The following is a 25,747-nucleotide window of genomic DNA, read 5'->3' as shown; positions in this document are numbered from 1 at the left end:
CACTGGTCAGCTGCCCTTTGACTCTTAGGTATGTTAGCCAGGTGAGAGATCTCAGCACCACTTGGAACTCTTGTTATAGATAGAGGAAAAATGTTATATGTGCGATTTTTAACTTAAATATTGTGTCATAAATTAAAACAAGAAAAGTGCGCGAAACTGACATTATTGGTAACTAAAAAATGTCAGTAAGTTATTGTCAGGAAACGTTTTACTTGGAAACAAGTATTCTTTGCATCATAAATGTATAACCTTCTCATATATAACTAAGAATATGGGGTTTGAATATACGAATGAACGAAAATCAGCTTAAATATGAATATTGTAATGGGCAACTGGCGGATGAACACCAGCTTTTACGGGAATGAGACGTTGAGAATATTAATTTCAAATATGAGTAAGAAAAACCTTTGGTTCAGAAGTTGAGTAAAGATATATTGTGAAAATTTCATTTTTATACAGAATAGTTCCATGTTCATATTTATCAACTAATTATTACTGTGTACACTTCAATTCATTGCAATGTGCCAGACTATCATATGAACTATGATATATGCTGGAATGAAGAATTAAAAGGATGAAATGTCAGATAAATCAATTATGAAAGGACTGACGCTGGTACGAAACCAAAAATTTGCATAAGCATGAAACGTAACCTTCGTTACAAATGTTTGAGATGATTGTGACCTTATTGATAACTGATAATAGACCACGTAAATGACAATATACCTCTAATTTCACTGACGATAACAGACATCTTTCTTCCCGGAAAAGCAGCCTTTTCCTGTTTTGAAAGTGATCATTTCAACTTTTTAGGGAAGCAGGCCATAGGGATGGCGACAAGAATGGATGCTAATCTAATAATTATGAATCTGAGCCACCACGCCCCGATAAATCGGGGTCATCTGGACCGATGTCAGTATCTATCATAAGATGAACCAAAAGAAAAACTAATATATCTTCATATGACCGTGAGATTAGGATTAAACCTGATAGATTACCTATTTTAATGACTTTGTAGTTTGTGATTTCATGACATTTTCATATGACGATTATACTGGATTAAGCTCGTACCCCCTCCCCCCACACACATTGAATGTCGAAGAACTAGTGAATCGAGGCGAACAAACAAGTTCCGTCATTTCATGCCAGTGTGCATGGACTTTCATTAGCAGAGTTCTTCCCATTATATATTTATTACATAGTTTCATTGTGTTTTCTTGGTTACAAGTGATATAAAAATATATACTTTTCAACAATGTCATTCAAAATATTATAATAATAAGAAAATATTTTGACTCTTAGATTGGTTTAGCGGTAAATATCCAACATGTTGCTATCTATTGAGACACTGGAAAACTACCTGAAGAAAGAAATTACAGTGTGAAGGTGTGTTGTGTACGAAAAAACCCCACCTTTTTTAATGCAACTCTATTTTCAGATAGTAAAGTAACACTGTTGCAAACGATTATCTCTGTATAAAGTTTTTTTTTTTAAATTTAAAAAAAGCTCAGCAAATATAAAACTCTGTTGCTACAGAAGGTCAGCAAAACATAAATTATTACCTGGGTTCTCGATGAAGACAAAAGTTTACTGAAGTCATTAAGAATGCGATAAACAGAGTTCACAATTTGATCCCCGACTATTATTAAATCTGGCATGCATTGATACGGACATAACGGGTAACTGACTACTAAATTTGCTAACCTGCAATAAGATATTCAGCATCAAAATCAAGGAAAATAAAAATGCAGATGCTAATAAAGTGTATATTTGTTGTGGATGTATTTCAGGTTCATATACAAGCAATCAGCTTAAATCACTTATATTTTCAGCATCAATAAATAAATTTTAAAAAACTGTAGGTGTCCTTATTTATTTGTGGAGTAACTAATTATGGAAAACATTGCTAGTACTAAATCTAACGGTGCCTGAACACAAAGAATTTACATATAGACTTACATACCGTTGTCTTCCACAATCATACTCTGGACAAATATAAAGAACGCATGGCATTTTTATCTTTTAGTCTGGAGATATTTTTGGTAATTTAAACAAGAACGAACACGTGTTTCCCCATCTGAATCCTCATATCAAACATATTAAATAAAATACTGATATCATTATAACCACCATAACCACAGCCATATTGCAAAAATAAAGAATTTCAACTTGCGAAGTTTATATTTCGCGTCTTTTTTGTGAAGCCATTTAAACAAATATCATTGTTGTGGATAACAAACATCAATATCATTGTTGTGGATAACAAACATCAACTATCCTTGTTTGGAGAACTAAAAACCATCAAATGTCATTGTTTTGGATATCATGTATCAAATATCATTGTATTTTGATAACAATCATCAAATATCATTGTTCTGGATAACAAACCTCAGATATAACAGTTTTGGTCAACGATTAGTAGCACTTGCAAAGGTTTACAGTGATATTTCACACGTTATATAATAATTGCAAACAGCGGCAGTCGTCCAGCCATATGAATGATGTAATATTGTTTGACAAATCATTTGACACACAGCAAATATTTTAAGAAGTCGGTATGCAGTGTTTTAATGGTATAAGAAAATTCGTTACCATAAATTTAGGACCGGTAACAAGAGATGCAGTTTACACACATCATCAAAAAATTGCTTTTTATAATTCTGGATCGCAAGTAAAGATTGTTGGGCTTGTGGCTAGCGTTTTAAATCAACTGGATTCCATGGAAATGCCGGCGTAATTATAAAAACCAGTTATTTATAAACAAACTCGTTTTAATAATATTAAAATTGTAAATCCTGATTTGTATTTTCACAGACGACCACACTTTCGAAAATCACTGATATACGTTTAAGTTAATAATCATGCCAATATTTTCACAAACTTTCTACAAAATATTTACGCGTGTAAGATTTTCTGTACATATAATCAGCAACCGCGTTGAAAATTTCTCTCATTTGTTTTTTTATGGGCATGCATTTCAATAGTTTTCAAATCCACAGTCCTGATAATTATTAAAATGTTCCAGAAAACAAATCAATAATTGAATTTCTCCTGACATCCATATTGTGATACAAGGATCTGTAACACATTACTTACAGTGATGAAATCTACTGGATGTTCGGGTCTCAATTTTAGCTGATAGTGTATTGGGAAATGTGCCAAAGCGTCTACATTAAAATAGGAAAGTGAGGAGAAATGTTCACCAGAAGGAAAGTTGTTGCCACATGTCCCCCTCATTCTATATAAGTAAAGTTACCATGCACATCACCATCTAATCTGACATTCAGAATATTTATAATAAAGATGCATTATAATTCAGCTGAAGACTTTGCATTCACGACTAAAATATTAAAGGAATACATTATCTCCGTCGTTCTGCTCATCGTCATCCTGTCTTTTAAGAAGTCTCATTACCTTTGGAGGCTATAGTGTTTATAAATCCACGCAAATGGGAGCAAAATACATGTTTTGATTTTGAAGGAATCTCTGTAATGGCAATGTATATTCGAAAAGCTAGGGGTGTAGGAAAAACTTCTTGCACCCCTCCACAGTACACAGAACATTCTGCAAACCCCTTTAAATATAAAATTTTCTTTTGTGAGTATTCTCCCCCCCCCCCATGGGTCTGGGGCCTCCCCTCTCCTTGGGGATTTGCTTTGACGGTTTCTACGCCTATGTTGAGAACGTTTCCTGTTTACTTCCTATTTAGTTTTAGACTATGTTACATGTACACTGGTGTTAGTCTAAAAGCGCATTTTGTATTAAATATTTCGGAGCGTTTTCAAATGGCAAATTTTCGTTTCAAAATGAAAATTTATTATGTATCTGTGCCATACTTAGATATATATATCCTATTCCTTCTTTAGTTCAGTATGATATATTTGTCTTAAACATGTGAAGTTCAACGATCTGAGAAAGAATATGGCCGAGTAAAGTGAAAAAATCAAATGTTCAAGATATACAAAGAATACTGGAAGGACTTATATGCTTCAGTGACAGCGCATTCATTTTCTGCGTTTTTCCTGTGCCATTGTTGTGATTTGTTTGTTTTGCTTTTGATAAACAGGAAAATCAGTCTTCAATAGTGTTCTCTCTATTTATCATCATCGATTCCTTCTCCGGTAAAACGGGCTGTTTCTCCTCAGAATTCCAACGTGGTAGCTGCTTTGCTTTGAAAACTGCAGCCGACAAAATTAACAGAGCGCAACATCGGAAGCCGATCATGAGCTCGTGCAGTTTGAATCTTTGAGCTTTGATATCATATTGACCGCAGTAGGTACCGGCGTTTGCCGCTGTGTTCCAAATCAAGCAGGTGCTGTCAATAAGTTTACCTCCGATCACTGGGCCAGGAATCCAAGCTAGGATAAAATAAAATGTCAAAATGATTAGAATTGTTCAGTAGTTATATGTTGCAGTGGGTCGTTATAAAGGCGTCTATGTAATGTATATGAGATCATGATAATGAAGTCTCATATATAAAGTATAATGGAAAAGAGGATAAGATAGAACCAGTCTATACAGGCGGGAACATCCATTTTGTGTAGAGATAAATGAACCCCTCGAGCACACGTACATTTCTAAATCACCACCTGTCAGTGCAGGAGCACGAGAACACACAAGAATAAGTGTATTTTGAAATTATTACAATCTTCAAACCTTGCATTGTACATGATCATACGAAGAAATTTGATACACATCCTAGTGCAGTTGGTGAATAAATGCAGCGAACACAAAATAAAAGGAAACATAATTTTACACATTATACATAATGGCACAAATCTATATCATTCTAGATTCATCAATTTTCAGAGAGGTGATATAAACATGTCCCGAATTTAACATGAACGTAATAATGAGGATCTCAAGAGATAACATGTACTTGTTTGCAACAGTGCTAGGGATAAAAGTGCGGTCAAGGCAACAAACATAGCTATCATGTATTGCCATGTTTTAGAAATGATTACGCTTTGCAGTTAACATTAAGTTTCAGTTACGTTGAGAATGGTATCATCATTTGGAAGGAAAGGTGTGTAAAGATTATACTATAACGAAGGAATAATTGAAGCATAAATGCAGATTAGTTTAAGGTGAAACTGACTGTGAACCTAGATAATCTCGTAACCTTTACAAACTCGAATTGCAATGTTTCGACAAACCAGAGATGGAATTTGTGGATAGCTAAGTTCGATTTAAAACAGCACAAGGTGACTCAGTATAACACTCTTGTTTTTGTATCAAAGAGATGGATTTGAAAATTTGACAGAAATCCAGAATAATTTCTGCTTTGTAAAGGGATTAAGAAACGTTGCCAAATGCTAAACATAACACTACCTTATATAGATTATTTCTTGCCTTGTTCATAAAATCAATAGACAATTTGTTTTGGTTAAAATATTCTTTGCCATTTTTATTGACATAGAAAGAAATATTACATGCATGTAATACATATATCTTAGTCAATTATTTACCCCAAAAGACAAGCAAGGGGATGATAAAATGTACGAGGGATGGAAGAGAAAGCTATTGAATAGAGAAAGAAAAAGTTTGCATTAATAATTTTACGAAAACATATCAAATACGTATGATAATATTAATAATTCTAAAAATTATGAGAATCATGCATAAACATACATACTCATGTACAACAAAAATATTATAAGCAAATATACATATCGCGTTGCTTAGACCGAGCTAAAAAGTCATGTATAAGATATAATTTATCTGTCTCGGGAATACTACCTTGGCCTTGTGTTTGATCTATAAACATTACCGCGGGGTAGTGTTGAACTCTTACGCAAAGTTGCCATGACCAACCAGAGATCGGAAACTTGAGACTGCAAAGGCGACCAGTCGCGTCACTTAACAAAGGCTTGCATTTATCACATCTATATGTTAAAGATAGGTTCACGGACCAAAAAGGAAAGTCCATGGGGTGAACGGAGCGTGTTTTTATCCGTCCCCACATTGACAGACAGCAAGAGAAACATTGTCCGCTAACTTTGATTGGATTGGTCCACAACGATATCCAATCAAAATTGAGATAGCGGTCGTGATTACGATTCAGACCCGAATGATACCTTCCGAAATCGTAAAGAGTAATTTAGTATTCGCCTGGAAGAATTGCAGATCAATAGGGTTTACTCCGAGAAGGAGGCCACTCGTAATCTGGCGGCAGAACTTGGAGGTAAATTCTAGGAAAGACAGAGCTTCGCAAATGTCAGAAAGGTATTTGCTCGATTTTTGCAGAATATTACGCCATCATAATTGTAATTACTTGTTGTATTTGCACTTAATTACTAGGATCGTTTAGTATGTAGACTTACCTTTGTAATGTTTCATTTGCATGAGTATTTAAGAATTGGGCTTGAGCCTTAAGTAGATAATTATTAGATGCGAGGCGGAATTATGTAGATTGTAAGCTTGTGATCAGAATAAATTTTGTAATTCGCTATTAGGTTACTTGGTAGTAAACCAGTGCATTTATTAATGCGTTATAACATAATTTACACATGCTTGAATTGTGAATTTGGAAATTGGTTGAAGTATGTAAGATTAGTTACTATGGACGTATGGATATATCAGAGAATGGATATTTTAATATTTGCGTAATTGGTATGAATTGTAAGGTAAAGAAATGCGTCTGATTATTGTGATAATCTTTAGTATAACGGGATGAGGAATATGTACTGATGTGACGGAATTTATTGATGCATATAAGAAGTAATTGACACCGTGCTGTATTATGACGTTTGTTTTATCATACAAGAACGCATGGGGATCTCGATGTGAACGAATGCTTGACCGAAGAAATTTGACAGCCGTTATCTGATGATAGGCTGTGTGTAGTGTGAGATGAGAGGGCTAAGGAAAAAGATTGTACAATCCGTGTATTTTCACGGAAGATTTTTAGGGGACAGAGAACTTCCGGTTATATTGGGTCCCAAGTCTTCAAGAGTTGGAAACTTAACAAACATTGTAGTCGAGGCAGTCGAAGTCAACAGAATTGTATTCGTGGGTGAGAAAGTGGAGGAGGAAGATTAGGAGTCTATAGAAAGTGGAGGAGGAGGAGGAGAAGGAATTTGGAGAAAGGTCGGAGAGGAAGAGGAGAAAGAAATGGGGGGAAATAGGAGAGAAAAGGATACAACAGATGAGTAGAAATACAAGGACAGGTGGAAATCAATCTCACATTGCTAATCAAGTGATGCAGTAGGCTTATTAAAGGGTCAAGCGGAAGGAGTGTAATTGAAAATTTCATTCATTTGATTATTGAAATGTTATTAAAAATGTTATTCACTGAATCTTTACCTCTTTTGTATATTTAACCATCTAACCGTCAACATTGCTGATTTGGGGCTCGAAGCCTTACATCTATCTTTCACTTAATTTAACTTCCAACCAAATAGAGCCTGGGTGGGACTTCTATAAAAGTTTAAATAATATATTGGGAGCACCCCACCCCAGCTATATAGTTTGCCACAATACACAATTTTCTATACCCACATACATTTGCATATATTTTTATCTCTGCCCGCATATACGTATTTGTATATCAGGTATAAATGGCTGTGAAGGAATATTACTCAAGACACATGTATGCCTATCCTGAACATTCCGATGCTCACACATATACAATCAAATGTGGGAACAGTTTAAATGGAATAGAACAAAACATAAAGAATCTATCTACACTGTGGGAACAATTTAAATGGAATAGAACAAAACATAAAGAATCTATCTACACATTAGTAATGCAAGGGAGACGAAACAGGTAAGAGTTTCTGTAAGTCAGGCGGAGGACTAGTGAGAGCAGGTATTATAATAAGTAAGCATTTGACAGTAACTCTCTCTCTCTCTCTCTCTCTCTCTCTCTCTCTCTCTCTCTCTCTCTCTATATATATATATATATATATATATATATATATATATATCGTCCATGTCGCCTAGCTGGTTAAGAAAAGTGGAAACAAGCATTTTTTCGTCGTACGCGGATCTTTCAAAAAACGTATTTAGAGAGAGAAACCATGTTAAAATACACTTTGATGAGGGAACATAGTTTTGCAATTTACAGTTAAGTTACTTGAAGTAGGAAAACCTTAGGTAATTTTTAGCTTACCCACACAAATGAGCATCTGTAGTTGACACGTGCAAGAATGTGGTAGTAGTAGTCACAGAAAGGAATCCAGAAAATGTGTTGACATTTCACCATACGTAATTAATTTATACAAGAACACGACAGCAGACTGGAGTTGAGGCAAACAATGAAGAAAACAGATCGAAAGTATGAATCAATGTATTCATTTATTTGATGACTGATACATTTATAATTCACAGAATAAAACTAGTGAGATAATCAATATTTCGAAATACAAAACAATATTTGCAAATGGGCTTCTTCCAAAGTTTATCGAGGAAATATTCCAACTTGGAGAAATAATTATCTACGATCCTGTCGTTGACGATCTGTTCATCTTAAAGGGACAATGACATTATTTTATCTCAATTCGAAATAAGAGAATTACTTCTACAAAATTTAAGGACTGAATGAATGTGTGTTAAAAAGAACCCCAGGTAATTGCGAAATGGAAATGATATAGTGATTTGTTTAACAGATAAATGATGGAAGCATATTACACAGGTATATGAATTTACAAGCGTGGAAACTTTGAGCTCTTGAATGTAAAATTAGTTTTAGAATCCGAAATATGTGAAAAAAGCACATTAGAAAATATGAGTTTTACAACAGGCACGTTATAAACCAGATAAAAATGAACAAACTACATCCCAAAATTTCAAAGTCAAACAACAAACCAAAGCAAAGTTGAAGTGGGAAACGAAAGCAAATACCTTGAACAAGGTTGAAGGCAATGAAAATTACATAGATGATGACAGAATTTCGAGTACATTGAAACTTCTTTCCAATTTCATTCTATGATGGTGTAGCAGCTATTCGCAGAAATGCTCAATCGAATATTGATTTTACTAATAACCAAAATGAGTTGAAATTTGGAATATGTTTACACCATCTGGCTAAAGTCGAACCCAGTACACCTTTCATAGTGTGCATATATAATGAGTTTTACTATTTAGTTTTACAGAACTTACCGTTGATATTAAACTATCAAAATTGATGTGGTATCACTATTAGGGAAACCGTCACACAAGATACCGTCCAGCACCAATTGTCAACCTTTTCGTCTGAATATATTATGCATTGTTGGAATTTTGGCACGTTTCTGTAACTTTACCATCTTAATATTAATAGCTACACTAGAGTTTCAACGTGTCTGATAACGTTGCAATAGACCAGTGGTTCCCAAACTCTTTCGGACCACCGCCCCCTTAGTTCACCTCATCGCCCCCTACCTTGCCCGGTAAGAAGCATTATTCAGCATTAACGCTCCCCCCCACTCCCCACCCCCGTAATCCCACCGCCACCAGGGGGTGGTACTGTCCACTTTGTGAACCACTGCAATAGACTGTGTAATAGATGTTCTGTTTCGTCCTTCTGCACCTAAATACAAATCAAGAAACTCGGTTGTTTTGATTTAAAATTTCAATATCTCCATCTATAAGACCATTAATATCGTGCAGCTAACAACAAAACGTCTAGCCATCCGATTTATCGTCGTGCAGCTAACAACAAAACGTCTAGCCACCCGATTTATCGTCGTGTGTCACAGAAATCATTTTATCAACTGACAAGATTCTCCTGTATTCAGAAATAAAATCATCGTGATTATATGTAGCATTGTATCAAGCTAACATAACGGTAGGTAGTAGTCTCATTAAACATTATTATACATTAGTATGGTCTTTTGAACCAGTATTGATAAAGTATTTGTTTTTCTCATGGAAGTATCTAAGGTCATGCTGTGGGGGTTTAAAATGAACGCAGACTCTACGAAATTATTTCACATATTTGATTTAAATGCATCGCTTTGGGTTTAAGCAATTAGATTCAGGCAGCAATGTTCGAATAAATAAAGCAAACATCAAATAAGCATCCAGCTGTTAAATGATTCATCATATCATTTCCATTCACAAATACTTATCCGTGCTAGGTTGAATATCGTATTATTTCAAATTTACAATTGTGCCTGTTTGTATTCTCTAGTTGTTAAGTGTGCCTGTGATGCTCTTGTATCGTTACACGAAATGGTAAAAAAATGTCTATAAGTGTGGTTGTGATGATCTCTTGCCAATGCACGAGATGGTGATTTAGAAATTTAGAAGTGTGCTCAAGATCTCCACGCACACACACACACACACACACACACACATATACAGCGAACAGTGCGAAACTAGTATTTAAATTGCCTAAGCGCCTTCGACTCCTTAACAAATCTTTTTCAAAGGCAAATACAAAACATAGACAAGACAAACAGATAAAACAGAAAAACGATTATGTTTGCAACCCTTTACATGGCAGTTTTTACAGGAATTAAACCTTTAACTTTATTATGTTTCAACTAGTTTATTTCCACTTGTTGCTGATACTGGAAAATAGTTTTTATTGACCTAGAAATCGATGAGCCATAACGATATATATTATTTTATGTAAATTTTATGTAAGCGCAAATTATATCCAGGATATTTCCTTGTTATGGTAGTCATTATAGGCTATTAAGCAAATTTAGAGGGAGCGAAAGAATGTCGACTGGTATGAGGCAAACTGGGAGGAGATGGAGCCCGTGACTGAGGCAAAGAGGAAAGCCCTCCTGGCATACAAGGCTGCACCTAGCCCCAGAACACTACAAGCCCTCAGGATTGCAAGGAATAACGCCCAGAAGACCGCCCGCCGCTGTGCCAACACCTACTGGCTGAACCTTTGCAACAGTATACAGACAGCTGCTGACACCGGGGATACAAGAGGAATGTATGAGGGTATCAAACAAGCGACAGGCCCCCCCAGCTACAAGACCGCCCCCCTCAAGTCCAAGACGGGCGAAGTCATCACAGACCAGGGGAAACAACTGCAGCGATGGGTTGAGCACTATCTCGAGCTATATGCAACCCAAAACAATGTCACTGGAACTGCCCTGGATGCCATTCCAGACCTGCCTGTCATGGAGGAGCTAGACACACAGCCCACCCTGGAAGAGCTCGGAAAAGCCATCGATTGCCTTGCCTGTGGGAAGGCTCCCGGAAGCGACGGCATTCCGCCTGAAGTCCTCAAGAGCGGAAAACCAGCACTGCTCCAGCCCCTACACACACTCCTCTGCCTTTGCTGGGAACAGGGATACATCCCACAGGACATGCGTGATGCCAACATCGTCACTTTGTACAAAAACAAAGGAGACCGTAGCGACTGCAACAACTATCGGGGCATCTCCCTCCTCAGCATCGTCGGAAAGGCCTTCGCCCGTGTTGCCTTGGCACGCTTGCAGATCCTAGCCTCCCGCGTCTACCCAGAATCCCAGTGTGGATTTCGAGCCGGCAGGTCAACTGTAGACATGATCTTCTCACTACGTCAGCTGCAGGAGAAGTGTCGCGAGCAGCGGATGCCCCTCTACGTTGCCTTCATAGACCTGACGAAGGCGTTTGACATGCTTAGTCGGAGTGGACTCTTCAGACTTCTGCAGAAGATCGGCTGCCCCCCACGTCTGCTTGCTGTCATTATGTCGTTCCACGAGAACATGCACAGCACAGTGTGCTTCAATGGCGCAACATCTGAAGCATTCCCAGTCGTTAGCGGAGTCAAACAAGGCTGTGTCCTTGCACCGACGCTCTTTACCATCTTCTTCTCCATGCTTCTCCAGTACGCATTCAAGGACTGCAGCGAGGGAGTGTACATCCATACCAGGGCTGACGGCAAGCTGTTCAACATCGCCCGTCTCCGTGCTAAGACTAAAGTCACAGAGGTACTCATCCGTGAATTGCTCTTTGCCGACGATGCAGCCTTGACATCACACACGGAAGATGGACTTCAGCAGCTGGTATGCTGCCTCTCCCATGCATGTAAGGAATTTGGACTGACCATCAGTTTGAAGAAAACAAATGTCATGGCACAGGACACAGACTCCCCTCCCTCTGTCTCCATCGATGGGTACAATTTGGAAGTTGTCGAGAACTTCACATACCTCGGGTCTAACATCTCCAGCTCACTCTCCATTGATTCTGAGGTGGGCGGCAGGATTGCCAAGGCAGCAGCAGTGATGGCCAGACTTAACCAGAGGGTCTGGAACAACCCCAACTTCACAGAGAAGACCAAACTGCGTGTCTACCAAGCGTGCGTGCTCAGCTCACTTCTCTACAGCAGCGAAACATGGACCACCTATGCAAGACACGAGAGGAAACTCAACAGCTTCTACCTGAGATGTCTGCGGCGCATTCTGCACATCCAGTGGCAGGACAAAGTACCCAACACAGAGGTTCTAGAACGCACCAACATGAACAGCATGTTCTCCATACTCAGCGAGAGGCGCCTTCGCTGGCTCGGCCATGTCAAGAGAATGGACCCAGGACGCATTCCCAAGGACCTGTTATATGGGGAGTTAGCAGAAGGTGCACGACCAACTGGACGACCACATCTGCGCTACAAAGATGTTTGCAAGAAGGATATGAAGACAGCAAACATCAATGTCAACGACTGGGAGAGCTGTGCAAACAACCGTTCCAGCTGGCGTCTAGCTGTCAGGCAGGGAGTTCAAAACGCAGAGGAAAAGAGAAGAATAAAGCAAGCTGAAAAGAGAGCTAAAAAGAAGGATAAGCAAAAGCGTACTTTGGAGCTATGCCATCGTCTCTCGTAGACGGACGGATGCCAAGGAGAGAATTATTTAAAAGAAAATGTGTCGACTGCAGAAGATAATTTTATTTGTGCATGGCTGTCTTTTTCTAGTCTTCTTGCTTTAAGCCGCTTGGTTTCAATGTTCTAAGGCGGCGTATCCAATAAGATTCCTTTTCTTTCCTGGTTTGGGAACACTAGTTGGGGTTGTGAGCAACTGCAGTAAGTGTTATATCACTGAAAGTGTGGCCAGGGGATGAGAAGTGTTCTTCGACCAGGCTTCTGTACAACTTCTTTGTCATTCAGTCAGATCCATGAAGGTTGATCCGTTTGTGTAGCTTTTCAGTTTCTCCGACATACTGAATGCTACAGATCTTACATGTGATGAGATAAATTACATTCTCTGATTTTGCACGTTTTGTTTCGACCATATTTGTTTAGTTTTTCCTTAGTCACTGTGATAGAAAATGTTCTGGTCTCTATCATATGTTGACAGATCATGCACCTTTTATCGCCACAAGTGCCAGGTTGATTGTCAATCTGGCCCCTGTATACATACATACATACATACATATATATATATATATATATATATATATATATATATATATATATATATATATATATATATATATGTATCAAACTCTTCTTAGAAATACAAGTCATGTAAGTTTTAAAACTATTCAAAGTTTGACTGGCAAAGCACTTTAATTATATGCTTTAAAAAATTAGAAAATTTACATGATGAACTATTTACCGGCAATGGAAGTAGAGGCCGCTGATATCCCTATGGCAAGGGCCTTGTGTTCCTCATTTGCAGACCTGAAAAATGCCATACGACATGTCATGGGGCAGGTTTTATAAACTGGAATCACACACACACACACACACACACACACACACACTGCACCACTGAACAAGTGAAATAGTTTGACACGCGAATGGGAATAAAATTGCACAGGAACACTCTTTAGTGATTATAAACTAAGAGAATTATTAAAGAAGTTGGCTTTGGAGACTGGTTTCTAAGACTCTGCGAAAAATGCGCTTAAAGGTTTTTTTAATCATAGCAACTGGGGTCATATTTAACAGCTGGTCGACATAATTTTTAGGAGACAGAAAACTATTCATTTAGTTCCAGGAAGCTGTCAAATTTGAACAACTTGTTCAGAAAAAGTTGGATCAAGTTTCTTCTTTATAGTAATTTTGGTAGCACTGTACAGACTTGAAAGACATTTATGCGAAGATGCTTTCCGTAAAAATTACAACGCCTCTGAAGAGCGAGTATTGTATGTTTTATTACATTATTCTATTTTTATAATACAGTGGCCACATTTAAAGACGCATTTGCATTATCTGTGTAAACTTGAAAGTGTTTTATCCCTCGTTTGGATGAAATTCGTCCAATTCTTTTGATCTTGCAGAATACGTTTAAACTAACAAACACTGCACGATGAGCAACGTACATCGGATATTGCACGACGGATACAGGACCCTCAATCTACAAGCCTATGTGGCCTTGCAGACAAATGAGTTAAAACAGAAGACATACAAATGACGAAAATGTCAACGCTGTCCTAGAGCCAACATCCTCCACAATTAAATTTTTATAAATGTTTTAGAAAGTTTGGTGACTAGGTTACTTGCTGCTGGAGGTCAAAGAAGCGATACTAATTTTATGTCTTCTCAAAATTTGGCGATGTAAAGGACGAAACCTTTAGAATACGAGTGGATCGTGCTTTCGTTTTGTTTCATATGAAAAAGGAGATTGGAATAACGTTTAGAACTGTGAAAACGTTAACACAGGAACACGTTGTTTTGACAAAACTCTTACTGTCTATGGAGATATATAGTTTCTCAGATACCGATAAAAGGGAAAGAAATCAAACTTTCTTAAAGTAATCCTTGAGCTACTTACCTCAAAAAGACTACGAATACGGGCATCATTGCAACGGCGTCGAGAAATGACTGGATAAACTTGCAGATGGAGTATATCCACACCATATAACTTCCGGTTGAACAAAGGCCGGATTCAGCTGTGCCACCAGGAATCAGGGAACAGTTCGAAAAAATCTTTGACACAAATATATATATATATATATATATATATATATATATATATATAGAGAGAGAGAGAGAGAGAGAGAGAGAGAGAGAGATTTCAATACAGTTCATCTTGGATATTAGTCCACCTATGTATCCTACCATCTATCCATTAATACAACTATATTTCTCTTCAACATATACGTACATACTAGCGTCGTTAAGAAACAAGTTTCTTTAAACTACGAATCGTTCTAGGAAATACGATTAGTTTGTTGTTGCAATCGTATATCATAGAAAAGAATGACAAATATGTGCTCACTTTCCTGGAGATTGTATACAATTCTAAAAATGGTTATTCTTATTACAGGCTATTATTTCAGCGGTTATTACCATGATTCTTAGGGGAAAAAATGTCTTTGAAACAAAACCCAGACCTATCAATGCAATTATCCGAGTAGTTGCGGAATTTAAATACCACAAAATAGTATATATTTTCTATCTAAGTTACAAAAGAGATGAAACTAATTTATTGTGAATGAAATTGGTTTAGACAGAATTTGAACTTAGGGAACACTCAGGTAACTTCAGATTGCGCTTCTACTGTTTATGTACAAAATTTACCAAGAGTAATCAATATGATGCGAGAAAAAGAAAAACTTTTGAAATTTGTTGTTAGGTAGCATAACGAATTTCGGATGGATATATTGGTTGTCGTCGTGGTTGATTTGGAGTTAATGCCATTTTGCAGCACATGACAGGCTATACCTGGCAGCCAGTATATGTGGTGGAGGAAGAACGTGGAAAACTCCCAAGAAGAACCACCGACCCAAAGGAAGCTACTGGCAAGCTTTCCCACATACCCACGCTGGCCGAGCCTCCTGAGAATCAAACAAACGCAGACGTGAGATGTCTGTAATACGAGCACCTTAGACCACTCGGCCACCCATTCCCTGCATGCGTTGGTGATAATCATCACCTCCCGTGAGGTTAATCCATTCGATAACTTGTTTTAGTAACCTATATACAGTGTTACATTTTGTTTTTTCATTGCACAGGATGGTAAGGTACTATTTGCTGTGGGACAAGGATACATATTTTAATGAAATGCACCTACAGGAAATGTTCCTTCCACGCATCCTGCATGACATGGAGAAAAGTAGTTCCTACCGTCAGCACCACAAACTGGAAAATACTGGATCGCTGCACAATCGCATGGTACAAATCTGGAATGGTTGGTAGTTCTAAAAATAATATTAGAATAACATAAATAAAATTACAACAAACTGTGATATGGACCGAATTCAAATCTGTTAATTTTAAGGTAGCGACAGCTCACTAATATAGCGCGAAACGTAAGAGAAATATAAAGTTATTCACTCCAAACTTTTGAGTCAATTTATTTTTGCTATCCCACTTAGATTGCTAAATTGCTGAACATTTCTCCATTGCTAAACACTACCGCTGTGGATATAATAATAATAATAATAATAATAATAACATATATTTCCATACATGTGGTTGATTTATATACTTAAATTTACTGACTTACCTTACACTATCTAAAGGGTTTAAAATTTCAGGCTGTTCAAATCCTAGTAGCATACCGACAATTAAACAAATGACGACCAACACGTACAAAGCCATGATTATGGCAAGCGTGATGAATGGCGTCATTTTCACTTTCTTTGTGACGTAGCCACCAACGAGAGAACCGGCACTGTACGCTATTATACTAGCCACTCCTGCAAAGAAGAACAAGTAGTTATTTAAGAAACAATAACTGGGCATGCGCAGAGTCGAGCTGTCGCTATAACAAAGTACTTTACAACAAGGCCTGATAGCCCACCTAGGATCCAAGGGTAGCAATGATACACGGAATTAGGTTAACAAGATCCTGTTTTATATTCTAAATAGAGTGTAAATAACTATAGATTAAAATGTACGTCCCCATTCAAGGACATAACGCACAAGCATTTAATGGAACAAGACTGTTTAAATGCTACTACTGCAATTAATAAAATGCATCCTTCTTCTTTGCCCTATGGGGCATGATCCCGGGGAATCAGTGCCAGTGATACAGGTTGATATGTTATTATAATTAGTGAACTTAGTAAGGGTTCAAATGACTATTATACAAACAAGCAAAAGACGTTCTACTTACTGACCAACTGTTCCCATCCAGGGAAAAGTGATTTTTGGGGATCATACAAAGACAACATCAGCATATAAAAAGACTGTGTTTGGAATCATAATTTTCCAGATTTATACTTTACTATCTTTTACTGATTTTGATAGAAACAAAATCATCATCTATAGTTGACAAGCGTGTGGCACTCTGCTTATTTACTCTACATGTTCATGTTTCTGAATGTGTTATTTGCGTTGTTGATTTCTCATTTGGTGTTTTCGTATCATTTTACAACTTTTTTTATTATGAAATTCTAATTTAAGATTATTTAAATGATGACGGTTAAATGTTAAATTCCTATATGTTTTTATATTTAGGGCTACAGCTGCCCTAGCAGATCAACAAACACTCCTAGTGTTCCAAATCTTTTTCATTTCCATGAAACTCGGAAACTATCTTCTTTGATCCAATGGTTTAGGAAAGACTGTTATTTGCAGTGTGATTTATATATATATATATATATATATATATATATATATATATATATATATATATATATATATATATATATATATAATACTATACGAGTGATGAAACTGCTTTAGTAGAATGTGGACGACAGTGGGTGCGTATACCATACATTGTATTAAGTTATGTCCTGTACATATTTAAGTTAGTTCTTGGAGAAATCCCTATGTATTACTTCAAAATTGGTGGGCTAATAAGATCACAAGGGCAAAAGGGATCGAAAATCTACCTTTTATGAAACGAGTCGGATATGATTGGATATCTCACTGTTCAAGCATTTCTACAAACTGTCGTTCAGCCGTACAAGATCCGGGCTATCAAAGTTCGCGAGGAAAATATTGGGAAACTTCCAAATTAAATTATAATAACTGGCACGAAACTGGATTGAAATCGGTTAAATATCTCTCTTTTGATGAAACTATATATTTTTCAGTAAGATCCAAATCAAATTTCAGGTGTCTGAACCATGATTGCATGACTGAAATATGGAGATTGATGTCTGAATCATAAATCGTATGATTGAAAAATGGAGACAGCAGAAAATCTAATAAAGGCTCGAATATGGCCAATTTGTCAGCAACAAACTGATGAAGTGGCTTTTGGCTTTCATTGTTATACATTTGCATTGGTTACCAAGAATTAAGACGGAAATAGAGTAAATAGACTATGTTTTACGCACTAAAGAGAAATTTGTCTCTTTAATAGCCTCCACTAATCAAACTACGATTTGTCACCTTGCATGCAGTATATATTACCATTTTTATTACAACTCGCATTAATTAAAAGTAGATATCAAGAAATAAACTGCATACTTCCTGAAATTTTCTTAATAATATGCAGTATATTAATATAATATCCATACAAAATGTTGTAAGTAATATACAACAAGTTATAAGAATGCATTTTATTTGCATTACAGATATATTATAAGTGACTTCTGCTAATGTTAACACCATGTATAATGCTATAACATTATTGGCGGGGGGCGGTCTAAATTTTTGGGTGTAAAATTTTTTAAACTTATACTGATTTAGATTGTAAACATAATTTAGAAACAATTATCAAAAATTGAACAAGGGGCCACTGAGAAATTTGAATCTATCTACTGCTACCAAACCGTGATTTCAAATACATTCATAAGGCTATATATATGTACCTTGAATTAATTTAATTGTACGGTTGTGAAATTTAGGGTTGTCATCAAGGCACAATATTTAAACGAGTTCAATTAAGAGTTTATAAAATGTGTTAGTTGTGAGAATAGATATGCAAGATAATGTTGAATAGGACTAATTACGAAGTTTAAAAATAATCTAAACTAGCTGACTACAAATATAAAATACTACAGAAAAAAGGCATAACAGAGTCATGGAAAAACGTACTTATAATTGATTTACTATTTTATGCATACAATATTAATGCAGCTAACCTTCTTAAACAACGACTATGCGAGTAAAGATTCAAATATGTTTGGAATGTCCAGAGGCAGCTCTTGCTTTAGCTCCTCTCCAATAATAATAATAATAATAGTAATAATAATAATCTCCAGTAATACTTCTGCTACTACTACTACTACTGCTACTACTACTACTACTAATAATAATAATAATAATAATCTCCAGTAATACTTCTACTACTACAACTACTACTACTAACAATAATAATAATAATCTCCAGTAATACTACTACTACTACTACTACTACTACTAATAATAATAATAATAATAATATTCAGTAAAACTACTACTACTAATAATAATAATAAAGTATTGTTTACTCAAATAATACAAGATTGTTGGTTTGAACAATATAATTACTCTGATATAATCTAATTGTTCATGGACAGTTTATATCATAACCTTAAAACACAAAATTAACAGATTAAAATATCATGTACAAGTAAAGGTGGCTAAACTAATTGGGGTACTTACACATTTGAAAACCTTATTTCATTATTTGACTGTAGAATCAGCGAAATTGTGTTCAGTTAACCGAGCTAATAATGAATCCATGGTATTATAGAGAAGGAACACCATTTCCTTATTGAATGTCCTTTTAAAAATAAATAAAGATAAAAGTTTATCCGACCATATTTTGAGCAGAATATTTTTAATCAAAGTAATATCTTTGTTTACATCAAAGAGTGCAAATATTGTACGATATCCATATTTTGCTATTTTGCATTAGAAAGAGCTTCAATGTATGTTTCATATTTATTTATTTCATTGATATTGGATATAAATGCTTACAATATTCTATTTCATATTTAGTATTTCATTGACATTTTTTATAAATAGGTTACTATATGGTATTTCATATTTAGTATTTCGTTGATTGTTGCATTTCTTTCACGTGCCCGCTGTGCTGTCTATATGTACACTTTACATTGTTGCATATGTTAATATGCGTATGTTGCTGTTTCTTATTACATTTTGTTTTGTGGAATTAATGAAGCCTATTTGGTCTATTGGTAAAAGCACGTAAATGAATATAAATAATTGACAATGAAGTCCAGTTGGTCCATTTGTACATATATGTCAATGAATATGAATAATTTGCCAAGCATTTAAGTCTCGGTCACGAACGTAGTGCTGTGCACTGTGTTGATTTAAGTACAATGTACATGTAACTGTTCAAAAACTGTCACATAACCAGTTTTGTTGTGTTTTTGTTGGCTCCAGACTGTATTGTTTGGCTGACTTGTCCATTGTACATGACTAATATTAGGCATTGTTTTTAAAAGTACTTTAATTGTCAGTCTGGGTTTGTCAGAAAATGAAGATTTCCATTGATTTTGCTGTGTTCAAATGGCAGAAGATTATATGAATCCACTGTCAAAAATATGAAATTCAGTATTATCACGTATGATAAAGTACCGATCTAACTAAAAAGGAAAGAATGCGTTTTTCTTCTGTTACATATCTATGGATATCAGTGAGTCTCGAGTCGTTAACAGCGACAACATTTTTTTAAAAAAAACTAACTGTTAATAAAGGAAGCTATATGTTACAGACAATCTCTCTCTCTCTCTCTCTCTCTCTCTCTCTCTCTCTCTTTCTCTCTCAGGAACGTACGAGACGGAACCCAAGGGGGAAATCTGTTACGGGGTGGTGTGGATTCCTCCGATCTCCATAATTATCCCTGCCGTTTAAAAAATTCTGACCCAAGAACGTTGGGGTTGAGTTTGGGGTGGGAATGGTTTAGGGCTTGTTTTACGGAAAAGGGGATAGGAGAATGATGTGGGGCGGGGTCAACTAAGGATCCAAACCCCGTCGAAAGGCCAGTAAATACTGACTAATTTTCCTGTTGTTATTTGTATATATTCACATTCATGCTTTTAGTAAATAAAATTTAATTCGATAATATATAGAATATTTGTTTTTTAATATTTTAAATGAGAAATGCATTCATATTCGATAACGTTTCGAGAATTCGTCTAAGCCCCCCATTAATGAAGGTCTATATTGAAAAGAAACATTGTTTCGCTTTGCGCTCATGCCTTTTTGTACAAAATATATTATTGAGACAATTTTTACAGCTATAAAATTAATACCTATTGCAACGTATTCCACTTTGATAATATTTTTGAAGAAAATTAGATAGCCCCCGCCCACTAAAATGGATGCTTGACAACTGTTCGAGGCACTCTTGATTTGAAACGCAGGTGCAGTTTGTAAAAAAGTATTTAAATGCACGGAACAAATACAATTTTATAAAGTAGTGCAAAAATGATGACTGTAATCAACAAATGGAACAAAGTGGCATACATTTTAAATCCAATCAATAACAAAGGAGGATATCTTTTACAAAAATTCTGCAGCAACAATGAAACTATATTAGTATTTATGGGAGAAACAAATGAAATATGATCCTTTCACCGTGAGTTCACGCTATTTGAGAAAAGAACACAGGATATATTTCAAAAGAAATGTCTGTGAAATTTACTTTTTAACTGAACGCAAGGCATTTTTTCGAGAATACCTTAAATGTTGGGACGTTAATGAACTAATTGTATAGTGTAGATATTTCGGACGCTGCTATTATATATGGAACGAAATCGGGGATACGTTGAATCCGGTTAATTTTAAAGGATTCCATACTGAATACGTATTGTAACATGTTGTATCGGTGGACCAGTTCATCCAGAAATTATTTTCGGACAACAGCTTTTAATGATGACGTTTCCGTTTTCTCGAGCACATTAATGGGGATGGAGGGGGGGATCCGTACCCTGTTTCTGTAAGTTAGCGCACGTTTCAGACTTTGCGGACATTCAGGTCCAATTTATCCTGCCGTCAACTAAGGACTTAATGAAAAACAAATGGGAATATTTAAGCAATCACAAGCACCTTATTTAACACACGAATAAACAAAATGCTTGATGCCACCGCGAGCATAAAAATGATGTTAAAATAATTTTTAAGTCATCATATAAACAATCCCAAAAGATTATGAGATGATTTAGTATCCGTCCATTAATATATCTATCCATTATTCAGCTATCCATTCAACGATCAGTCTTTAGCTATATGTATATAGCTATCCAGTACTTAATAACTGATCAACTAGATGAATCTGTTTGTCCATCTGGAATGTAGTTCTTGCCAACTGTGTACACTGAATATCATATGGAGGGTTTGTTGTATTTATTCTACTTTGTAAAGGCGAAAAGGCGAATGCTGGAAATTTGGAGCTACATGTTTTTGTTTTTAATTTCTCAGATTGGTGTTCCAAAGGTCGAGACCACATTTTTATTTTCTTGTAATTATAATTGTAATTTCCGAACTAGCTTTATTGAAAATAAAATGATTACTTTATTTCTCCACCTAGGTTTAAAATTCAATCTTGCTAAAAAACTACAATAACTGACAGTTTTCAAAATTAGAACTATCCAATAATATTTTCCCTATTTTGAGAGATGTCTAAGAAAATTAGATGATTACCAATAATGATATTGGACTGCCAAGACGGAACAGCAAATTGGATTTCCAGATATTTGGGCTCAAAGCCTAGAAAACTGGCAACAGAAAGAACTTGTAACCAACCAGCGATTAAAGTCAATGTGTATACTGGCGATCCTAATATGACACCGACCGAGCGGACGACGCCTGAAAATGAATGAAAAAAGTGAATTTAAACCAAATTGATATAACTAATCGTAATTTTTCACGTTCTTAAAGTGAATGTACTATTCAATAATAAACCCGTCTTTTACTAATTCTGCCTAAAAAGTGTTTACGAAGAAATGTAATATTCACTGATTATTTTCTAAACAATTACTCTGTAGTTTTGCCAGCTTTAAAGCAAAACTTGTAATTGTGTTCAGATTTTGAAAGTTGCCATTCTTTTATTGTTTGATTCTATTTAAACATTTGTTGTATCACACAACTACTGTGCAATTTAAGTCAATATGTCTATATGATAATTTTTCACAGTGCAACAATCTAGCATAGATAAACCGGCCGACTGCAGCTTTCATCACTAATGAAACAGAAGCCAAAGCATGAACTGTGGAGGAAACCAAGTGAAATGAAAACGAGGTAACCAAGTTTTTTGGACCCTATGAGGCGCTGCGAGAACTGACTATGATAAAATAAGACAAATAATGAAAACAATGACAACTGCAAAAACTACCACAAAAACTTTGTCATATGCTTCTAAACAACCAACCCTTGAAGATGAAAACTACTTATAAAATACCTTTAATACTTCTACTTAGGATCATAATCTGCCATCCAATATATATATGTCATTACTGAAACAAATACATAGACATTTATATTTCAGAAATCATCACAATGGTCAACTACCCTTGCATTTGACCTTTAGGTATGCTAGCTAGGTGAGCTAACTCGTCACCGCTTGGGTTGCTTGTTATAGAATAGGAACGTGCCATATATGCGATTATTAACCTAAATAATACAGTAGCCGTGTGATAAATTAAAACCAGCTTGAATATGAATATCGTGACGGGCTATTATTACATGAACACCAGCTTTCACGGGCATCCGTTGTTGAGAATAATAATTTCAAATGCGAGCAAGAGAAACTCTTTGATTCAGAAGTTGAGTAAAGATATTTAGTGAAAATATCCTTTTTTAAACTATAAAGACTAATTCCTATTGCATTTTTATAAACTCTTATTATTAATATGTGTACACTGGTTGCATTGCGTCACACTATCATATGAACTACGAGATACGCTGGAATGAGGAATTACAAAGGTGAAATGGCAGATGAATCGATAATGAAAGGACTGACGCTGGTAGGAAACAAAAAATTTGCATAAGCGTCAAACGTAAACTTAGTTGAGGTGATTATGACCTTATTGACAATTGATCATTGAATATGTAAATAACCAACATACCTTTTGTTTCTATGACGACAGTGGACATCTTTTTACCCAGAACCTCAGCCTTTTCCTGCTTTTCACATGCTCCTTTCAACTTTTTAGGGAAGCACGCCATCGGGATGGCGACAAGAATGGACGCTAATCCAAGAATTATGAATCCGAGCCACCACGCGCCGATAAATCGTGGGTCATCTGGACCGATGTCAGTATCTATCATTAGGTGAACCACACAAAAACATATAATATCACATGCTAATGGTATTTTTATTAAGCCTGACAAATGATTTAGTTTAATGACTTTAATTTTGTGATTTCATGACATTTCCATATGGCGATTGTACTGGATTAAGCTCGTCAAATTTTCCCAAATACTAAATGTTGAAGAACCAGTGAATCAAGGTGATATACCCCCCCCCCCCAACTTACATCATTTCATTAGCAACGTAATTTACATTGTTATGCCTTTTCGGTGAGTTCTTTCCCTTTGATTATTCATCAAGTTTCATTGTATTAGGTTATCAAGGAGTTTTGTTTCTTAAATAAAAAGTGTCTTTCCATTAGCAGAATAAGATTCTGTTTTGCTTAAAACAAAAAATCTTTACCACTATAAAAAATATCTGCATTTCAAAGGGTAAAGCATGTTTTTTTTTAGTATACCTTCTAAAGTGACGAATTTGTTGTTGACTAAACTACCAACACCATAGCCAATTGCCATGCCGAAGATTCCAATACTAGAGGCAACACCTGAAAAGAAAAAAGAAAACAACAAAAAAAAATACCCATAGGCCGATTAGATCGTATTAAGATACAGCTGGGCATCTTCCCCAACTCACCAGTTGATTGAAGGTTGCGTCTATCAACATATCCAAAGATAGATTTGGGTATTTTTCTACCATGATGATTATAAAAATCACAATAAGTTACAATATTAGTATTTTACCTTTATCAACAAATTAGAAACATAAATATGACTTAAGAATTACCAACATCATGGTTTGTTCTATTAACAAATAAGTTTTGATGACAAGATTGTAAGATTTGCAATATTCTGCAACAAATAATATTCTGTAATATTTCTTTGATATTCAGCCAATGTGATATCAGGGCAAAATAGAAGACAATTTGCAAGATGACCAACATGCACCTGTAAAGATGTATATATTAATATACAAGTATAGAATGCTGTAGAGACTTTGCATATTATTGAAGTATTGAACACCTGTGTTGGTATGAATTGTTAGAGATGCCTGTGAAGTTACCCATGTAGTAGCCTGTCTTTTTCTTATCCACGCTGTCGTCGACATACTTGGAGGAGTAGGGATAACACGGCGCTTTCCCCCCTCCCTGAAGAATCATCCCTATGTTGAAAAGCCCGTATGCTAATGCCTTCTGATACGATTCGGGAACTGGGTCTTTCGCAACATCGGATGGTAGTTTTATGTTCTTTGCAGAAGTATCAGTCGTATTCAGACATAAATTTGCAGCAGAATTTGTGAGGTTGTGTTGAATATCTGAGTTTTCTACTGGATTGGTAAAGGCGACAAAATGAGGGAGCGCTGTTACCAGGCCCGACAAGCCGCATATCACAGTTGCGAAACCCATTGCACGTGGAATATGGATTCTTGGCCCAAAGTAGCTTGCCAGAAATGTGCAAAGCAAGTAGCCTATTTCCCATACAGTCAACAGCCATCCTGATTCCGAGCTTGTCAGACCAAAGGCTCTTTCAATATTCGTTATTTGCGAAACTGTGATGGTATAAAGAGCCCACGATATTAACGAAAGCGTTCCAAACACACCGATGAATGATCTGACACCAACTAGACGCTGCAGGCATGTTGGATGACAAGGTCCGATTCCACATACATTCTCCTTATTATAAGGAATTTTGACTGGTTTTAATCCAAACAACGACATCGTCCGATTTATTTTGACTTCAGCTGAAGGAATAAAAAGTTGTGAGACGCGTTGT

At 36.0% G+C, this 25,747-nt stretch overlaps 1 protein-coding gene across 2 annotated transcripts; it reads right to left on the bottom strand.

Moving 5' to 3' along the window:
- Positions 1-1,752: 1,752 nt before the first annotated feature.
- On the bottom strand, positions 1,753-25,747 carry LOC149797762 (solute carrier organic anion transporter family member 2A1-like). Of its 2 annotated transcripts, none has more exons than XM_089960479.1 (9): positions 25,038-25,747; positions 24,436-24,522; positions 23,794-23,988; positions 22,370-22,534; positions 16,320-16,512; positions 15,885-16,011; positions 14,643-14,797; positions 13,482-13,546; positions 1,753-4,358 (listed from the first exon to the last, which is right to left on the bottom strand). In XM_089960479.1, the coding sequence occupies exons 1-9, from the start codon at positions 25,690-25,692 to the stop codon at positions 4,072-4,074; spliced, it is 1,929 nt and encodes a 642-aa protein (XP_089816605.1). In that variant the 5' UTR covers positions 25,693-25,747; the 3' UTR covers positions 1,753-4,071. The 2 variants fall into 2 exon arrangements, with proteins under 2 accessions (XP_089816605.1, XP_089816606.1); XM_089960480.1 differs by having other exon boundaries at positions 15,885-15,993.

The sequence above is a fragment of the Sinohyriopsis cumingii genome, chromosome 6 (assembly GCF_028554795.1).
Source record: "Sinohyriopsis cumingii isolate HCF-2022 chromosome 6, ASM2855479v2, whole genome shotgun sequence".
Taxonomy (NCBI): domain Eukaryota; kingdom Metazoa; phylum Mollusca; class Bivalvia; order Unionida; family Unionidae; genus Sinohyriopsis; species Sinohyriopsis cumingii.
The sequence above is the reverse complement of the archived record's forward strand: the minus strand, read 5'-3'. Positions and strand labels throughout refer to the sequence as shown.